Raw genomic sequence first — 7,232 nt, 5'->3', positions numbered from 1 at the left:
TCCTGAAGGGATTATGGGGAGCAGCAGGCCCCATGGGGAGGCGATTCCTGTCCTTCCCTGCTGAACATCGAGAGAATGTGGCAGCTTTTATGTGCCTGAAAGGTGCAGCCCTGCAGGCTGGTTGGCACGATGGGCCTCTGTTGGGAGGGACCTCAAAGAGGTCCATGCCACCAGGTCACCATGCCTCAAGCTCCCCCAGTTTCCCCAAACCAAGTCCTGGGGATCCCGAGGAGGCATTGCTCATCTGGGTTGATTGCGCTTCCAAGGACTTCCTTCACCTCCTCTGACTGTGGTTATTTGCCACCTAGGTTTGGGGTTTTTTCTATTTTTATTTTTTGAGATGCGGTGTCTTTTCACCCAGCTCCTGCATGTCTTTTCTTTCCCTGCCCAGTGCAGTTTGTGCTTTGCCTCTTGGCGAGCTGAGGTCAAAGCACTGCGCCACCCCTGGCTCCCTGGGCAGGTCTCTGGGCTCCCCCGGTACCCCCGCAGGGCTGAGGGGGTGTCCGCGCTCCGGGGGGACCCCGAGCCCCCGGTACCGAACGGCGCGGGGCGGCGGGAGCGTCTCGGGGCGTCCCCCCGGGGAAGCCCAAAGGGCCCTTTGGGTCAGCGGGGGGACCCAGAGCACGAACCCTTGGGCTGGGGCTGGATGCCCCGCGCCCACCTGCATGTCCCCGCGCCCACGGGCGCTTCGGCCGTTCCCTTCCCGCCCCATTTCTGTTCCCCCGCGCTCCCCCCGCCCCGCCCCGGAAGTGACGTCGCCGCGCAGCGCGAGCGCGGCCGGAAGCGGCTCCGGGGGAGGTGCTGGGCTCCGGCACCGGCCGGGGCTGAGGGGCGGCGGTGGCGGTGGCGGTGGGGGGCGCTGCGGGGCGCTGCCGGCGGTGGGGGGCGCCGCCGGGGGGAGCCGCCGCCTGGTGAGCGCGGGGGGACGGGGTCGGCAGAACCGGCGGAAGGGGGGAACGGGCCGCGCCAGCCCCTCCCCCGCGGGGAGGGGGCGAGCTGGGAGGATCCACCGGGATGCTGGGCCGGGGTCAGAGAACGGTGGTTCCGGGAGGGGAGGTGTTAGGGAACGGCTTGGGATCCGCGGTGACAGCGGGGAGGGGCTGGTTGATACTGGGGGGGACTGGGGAGTGCTGGGACAGGGACTGGTTACAATGGGGTGGGGGACGAGATGAGATGGGAGCGCCCGTGTGCATACTGGGAGGGAACTGGGGCATATTGGGATGGGGAGGTTGTAATGGGGGGATGGAAGGGATGAGATGGGGGGGACTGGGGCATGCTGGGGTGGTCTCGTTGGAATGGGGTGGGGAAGGGCAGTGAGATGAGGGGGTCTGGTTGATCCTGTTGGGGACTGAGGCATACTGGAGTGTTCTGGTTGGAATGGGGAAAGGGGAGGTCAGTGGGATGAGAGGCTCTGATACTGGGAGGGACTGGGACATGCTGGGAGGGTGTGCTTGTAATGGTGGGCAGGAGGCCAATGAGATGAGACCGTCTGGTTGATACTCGGGGCAACTGGGGCATACTGGGGCACACTGGGGGTGTCTGGTTGTAGTGGGGGTGAGGGAAGGGATGAATTGAGGGGTCTGGTTAATATTGGGAGGGGTTGGGGTGTACTGGGAGGGTCTGGTTGTAACAGAGGGGAGGGAACAGATGAGAGGGTCTGTTTGATACTGGGGGGACTGGGGCATACTGGAAGGTCCTGGTTGTAATGGGTTTTAGGAGGGGAATGTGATGGGAGTGTCTGGGTGATACCAGGGGATACTGGGACATGCTGGGAGGGCTTGTGGTGTTCTCGGGGTGGGAGGGGATATCAGGCTGCGCAGGGAGGATCCTTGTTGATACTGGCGGTAGGACTGGGCCATGCTGGGAGTATCTGGGGTGTTCTGGGGTGGAAAAGGGGTGATGACCTGGGCTGCGTGGGGACTCCTGGCCATCCCACAGGTGCTGGGGATGCTGGATGGGCTGGGGGCGTCACTGATGCTGTGGCGGGGGGTGAAAAAAATCATGTATTTTTGGCCCAGCAGTTCCTACACAGTTGCGGTTGGAGCCTTTTGCGCTGCTGCAAATTCCTCTGTTGCTGCCCGCTGCCACTTCGCTCCCACACCAGCCCCGTCCTTCCACTGAAATTATTCTTTTTCCCTTCCTGACATATTTTCTCACTTTTATTTAGAGCCTGCGGCAGCAATTCCTTCACGGCTACGCGTGATGCCCCCAGCTCTTGCTCCGCGGGTAGGACCGGTTGTCCTGATCAGTTCCATGACTGAAATGGCAACTCGCCATCGCCCCGTCTTCGCCAAAGCTGTTTTCACAGGGGTTTGGCTTCGCCGTGGCGCTGCCTGCTCGGGGAATACCTCTTCTGCTGTGTTTTAGGAACACGTAAGGTTTTTTGGGACCCTCGTGGTTGCCTGTCTCGGGCTGAACCCCCCAGATCTTCTCTGCTTTGCCACGTAGAAGCTCCGCTCTGGCAGACGTTTTCTGTTTTTTCCCCCAAATATGTTGCCTTGCTGCCCTTGTGCTTTTCTTGCTTTGCCTCTTTCTGTTCCTTTGGCTCGCAAGGTCTGCGAGTGCTGCCTGTACACTTTAATCCCTTCCCCGAGAGCAGACCCCTCCAAAACCCCTGGTTTAAACCAACCAGTGGTGGATGGAGCTTGGAAAAACACCGGCCTAAGAGAGGAGCATTTGCTGAGAAAGGGATCTGAAAAACCACCCCAATACGCTCCACAGCCGAGTTGTGCTGTTGAATCCCCAGGAGCTGGGGGCTGAATCCCTGTTTGCCTGTGCCCGAGACACGGCCAACAGCTCCCTGTTGCAGACAAGGGGTCACGTAAGCACCCGGGGACACCAAGCACCCTCCGAGGAGCTTTCCAGACTGGAAGCTGCCGGCCAGCCCGTGTGGCCTTTGATGGTTGGGGCTGGTCCCTCGGCTGTTGCTCTGACCAGGTAACTATGAGCCAGCCCTGCAAGGAAGTGAATCCCTTCCTGCTATGAATAGCACCTGCTTTTGGGTGCTAGTAACAGGCTTATGGGTAAAATGGCTTTTAAGCGCCGATCTGGGCCGTTTCTCTGGCACTAGGTCTGCCTGTCACCCCGGTCCCTGGAAGGGGAAAGGGATTGGTGATGCCAGGTTTTGCAAACTCTCTGTAGTGTCTGCATCTGCCTCCTTCTCCCCCTCCCTTCCTGTATAACTGAATCTCTGACCTCCCTCTGCGCTGCTGCCACCACATCCTCATCTTCACACCTCCTCCCTCACCGTCTTGCTCCAGCCTGTTGCTCCTCTCACGCTCTTTCTTTTTCTCATTTTTGCAGGGGCTGCCATGGACGGGCAGCCAGGTCCTCCAGCCTGTGAGTGTCCCTTTTCCCAGAGGCTCTCCCTGCTTTCCGAAAGAGATGGGCCTGAAGGTGAAGAAGAGCAGGAGGAGGCTCAGGAGAAAGATGCAGCCGGGACACAGCCGAGGGAAGAGCTGGGGGAAGGCTCCCCGGTGCAGCTCGGACAAGCTTCTCCACGCCGCTCGGGACGGTGCTGCCGTGGGCAGGGCTCCCTCACCCCTCGGGGTGCAGGCAGGCCCTGCCAGAAGACTGATGAGGACGAGGGGGCTTCCCTGTGCCACCAGGCGCCGGGGGAGCTGCGGCCGTGCCGGCGGAAGCACCGGTTGTGCCTAAAGCCTGAGACAAGCCGCGTCCCCGCATCCCCAGGACGGGGGGAGAGCACCGAAGAGCCGGGACCTTCCCGGGGGAAGAGGCTGCGGTTGATCTGGGGCCGTACGGGCAACTTCAGACAGAGGGTGATGGAGAATGGGCTGGAGGAGGTGCCACGGAGCAGTGAGGAAGAGGAGGAGGAGAGAGGGTCTCGGCCCTGTTCCCCCGAGCTGCCCCTTCCCGGCGATGTCCGTCCCAAGCCGGACTTTGTGCAGCTGATCGACGAGCGTGGCATCTACTCCACTGCCAAGCTGGTGCTGGGGAGCGCGGTGGGCGAGCTGGAGGAGGCGGCGACGGGGCTGCCAGCCCACTCGAAGCGGGGAGCGAGCAGCGTCGGCGAGCTGGAGATCCGTGAGGTGATCGTGGACGAGAAGCCCTTCCAGTGTGGCGTCTGCGAGAAGGCCTTCAAGCGGGCCTGGGAGCTCTTCAGCCACGAGGTGGTACACAACGAGGAGCGGCCCTTCCGCTGCGACCTCTGCCAGGCCTCCTTCAAGCGCCACTCGGACTTCAAAAGCCACCGGCTGGTTCACACAGAGGAACGGCCCTTCCGCTGTGAGCTCTGCGGCAAGCGCTTCAAGCGTTCCTCCAACCTCCAGGAGCACCGGCGCATCCATAGCGGCGAGCGTCCCTTCCGCTGCCCCCGCTGCGCCAAGAGCTTCAAGACCCCCTACGAGCTGCAACGCCACGCGCTCACCCACTGCGCCGAGAAGCCCTTCAAGTGCGCCGACTGCGGGAAGGACTTCCCCACCTCCAACGCCCTGCTCCTCCACCAGCGCCAGCACTGCGATGACAAGCCCCACGTCTGTGGGGTCTGCGGTAAGAAGTTCACCTACGGGCACAGCCTCAAGGTGCACGAGCGGGTGCACACGGGCGACCGTCCCTTCGTCTGCCCGCTCTGCGGCAAGGGCTTCAAGCAGTCCAACGCCCTCTCCTCCCACGAGCGGGTGCACACCGGTGAGCGCCCCTTTGTCTGCAAGACCTGCGGGAAGGCCTTCAAGCAGTCGTCCTACCTGGTGATCCACGAGCGGGCGCACACGGGGGAGCGCCCTTACAAGTGCGAGGTGTGCGGGAAGGCCTTCGCCCGGCCCTCCTTGCTCCTGCAGCACCACCGCGTGCACAGCCAGGAGCGGCCCTACAAGTGCAGCTTCTGCCACAAGTTCTTCAAGGACCTGGCCTACCTAGCGGTGCACGAGAAGGTGCACACGGGCGAGACGCCCTACAAGTGCAGCGTCTGCGACAAGGGCTTCGCTCACCCCTCCAACCTGCTGCAGCACCAGCGCGTGCACCGCGACGGCTGAGCCCCGGCGCGGCAAGCGCAGCCACGGCGTTGGCAGCCTGTGGCGGCCATAAGGACGCCGCCACCAACAGCAGATGGGCTCCAGGCTGGGGGACCCCTTACACGTGCCCAAAGAATGGCGCAGACCCCCAAAACGCTGCAGCGCTTCTGAGCTGCAGCCCTTCGCTGAACCTGGACCCACGCCGTGCTCTCCTCCTTCCTCCGTGGGGGTGATCCCAGCAGGACGCTCCCCAAGCCCATGGGCTGAGGTAGCTGCAAGCTCCTGGCGGGCGTGCCGTGGCTCGTGGCGTGCTGTGGCTCATGGTGTGCCGTGGCTTGTGCCATGGCTCGTGGTGTGCCGTCGCTCGTGCCGTGGCTCGTGGCGTGCCGTGGCTCGTGGCACAGCGCTGGTGGGCAGACAGGAGCCCTCCTCTTTGCCCTGTGCAAGGAGGAGGGCTGAGACCCCCTCAAGTCATCCCAAGGTCTCCCTCCCCAGTCATCCCAGTGAGCATGGCTCAGCCGGGGCTGGGGGCTCCCAGGGAGTCGGGGCACACTGTTGCCTGCAGTAGGGGACAGACTTGCGTGTCTTTTTGGCGGGGGGAGATACGATGATGGTATGGGTAGCAAGAAGGATCACAGGGAAGAGTGAGGAGCAGGCACCTCCCTTTCCCCCGAAACCTCTTTGGGTTCACGTGTCCCGTCCATATCTCATGCTGCTGCTAATGACGTGGTTAATCACCCCCTTTTTTTCCGCCCCAGGGTGCTGGCAGGACTGGTAGGGAGCAGAAGAAAGGGGGGGGACGTGCTGCTGCCGTCCACTTTGGGAGCCTCAGCAAGTGATGCCCAGTGCTGTAAGTTCTCCAACCGCTCCTGGGACTTTCCAGGCAGGAACCTGGATGGGGTACGGGCAAGCAAGTCATGACCAGCCCCCTGCATCCTCTTCTTCCTCTTGCTTCCCGGAGCTCCCCCCGCGCTGCTGCTGGAGCCTGGATTTGTCCCCCCATGGCTGGTGGCTGTGTGTGGGGGGTGGCATGCGGACCTTTGTTCTCAGGGGTGAGACAAAACTCTGTCCTCACCTGCGCCGTTGCCCTTGTGTTGTCCCTTGGACTCCCGGAGATCCTGGGTCCCACCCTGTCCCCCCTTTTCGTACGGTCCCTGTAGCGCTGGGAACGGGGGGGTGGGATGTGTGCGCTCCTTGGCGCTCTGCACAGTAATTACAGGATGGTTATTTAATGACGGCTCTGTCTCATCGTCTCCTCCAGCTCACAGCCATATCTGGCTGGGTCTTGACATGGGCTTTTGGTGCTGGTACATTTCTTGGTGGTCTTACCTCCTTCCCACCCAGTACCTTCCCCCAGCATCCTTCAGATGGGGGTGGGAGGTCACCTGGCATGCGTTGCCAGCAGACGCGGTAAGGAGAGACCCGCCAAATCCAGGGTGTGGGGCGGATCCCGCTTGGCACTGCCAAGCCCGTGCCCCACAGATGGGTGCAGGGTGGGCCGGTAGGGCCGTCTTGGGATCTGGGCTGGTGGATCCCTCTGCAAGGATGCTTGTAGGCCTTCTGGTCCTGTTGGTCTTCTCCCTTGCCCCACAGCTTCCCAGTTTCCTCCCATTTCAGCCCTTGAGACAGGACTGGGGCAGCTCTGGCCTCTTCATAAGTCTGTTCCTGGCCATGGGTCATGAGGTTGTGATTTGATTTTGGGATTGAGCCTGTCCCTGAACGTTCTCTGTAGCCCAGCCAGTGGTGGACACATGTCAACAGGTTCCCATCCTGAGATCTGCTTTGTCCGCGTGTCCCTGTGGTGGCAGGGAGGGGGTGTCCAAACAATTGGCAGAGATCTGGGGTTGCATCCAACTGCTGAGGCCATCAGAGATGATCTGGGGTACCCAGCTGGCCCTCAGCTCCTCTTCCAGGAGAGCTTGTGTCTCTTATGGTCCCTATGTCCTATATGCCAGCCCCCCAGAGTGTCTGGGGTGCTTGAGGGCATCTCGGCTGGCTCTAGGGAGGTGGTGCTCTTGTGGTTGGACAAGCCCCAGCCTTTGATGGACATCCTGCCTTGTGGGATCTCCAGCCCTGGGCATCCTGGAGGCCAAAGCAAGCTAACCTCCCTGATCTGCATTTCGGGTGGGGAGAGAGGAGCATCTGTGGTGGGTCAAGCCCCAGGCTGTCTGCTCCTGGAGATGCCCGTCTTGGAATTACGGCTTTTCTCGTCTGCTGGGATCATGCGTCGCATGATCAAGCGATGGTGGTCACCCAGCAATG

The 7,232-nt window shown here is 62.0% G+C and overlaps 1 protein-coding gene across 2 annotated transcripts; it reads left to right on the top strand.

The window, feature by feature from the left end:
• The first annotated feature begins 811 nt into the window (after positions 1 to 811).
• Positions 812 to 6,202, top strand: LOC141917188 (uncharacterized). Of its 2 annotated transcripts, XM_074810273.1 has the most exons (3): positions 812 to 911; positions 2,168 to 2,373; positions 3,304 to 6,202. In XM_074810273.1, exon 3 carries the CDS (start codon positions 3,312 to 3,314, stop codon positions 4,989 to 4,991), a length of 1,680 nt encoding a protein of 559 aa, XP_074666374.1. In that variant the 5' UTR covers positions 812 to 911; positions 2,168 to 2,373; positions 3,304 to 3,311; the 3' UTR covers positions 4,992 to 6,202. The 2 variants fall into 2 exon arrangements, with proteins under 2 accessions (XP_074666374.1, XP_074666375.1); XM_074810274.1 differs by lacking the exon at positions 812 to 911 and having other exon boundaries at positions 1,843 to 2,373.
• Positions 6,203 to 7,232: the final 1,030 nt, after the last annotated feature.

Source organism: Strix aluco, chromosome 35, assembly GCF_031877795.1.
Source record: "Strix aluco isolate bStrAlu1 chromosome 35, bStrAlu1.hap1, whole genome shotgun sequence".
Lineage (NCBI taxonomy): Eukaryota > Metazoa > Chordata > Aves > Strigiformes > Strigidae > Strix > Strix aluco.
Note: the sequence above shows the minus strand (reverse complement) of the source record. Positions and strands in the feature narration are given on the sequence as shown.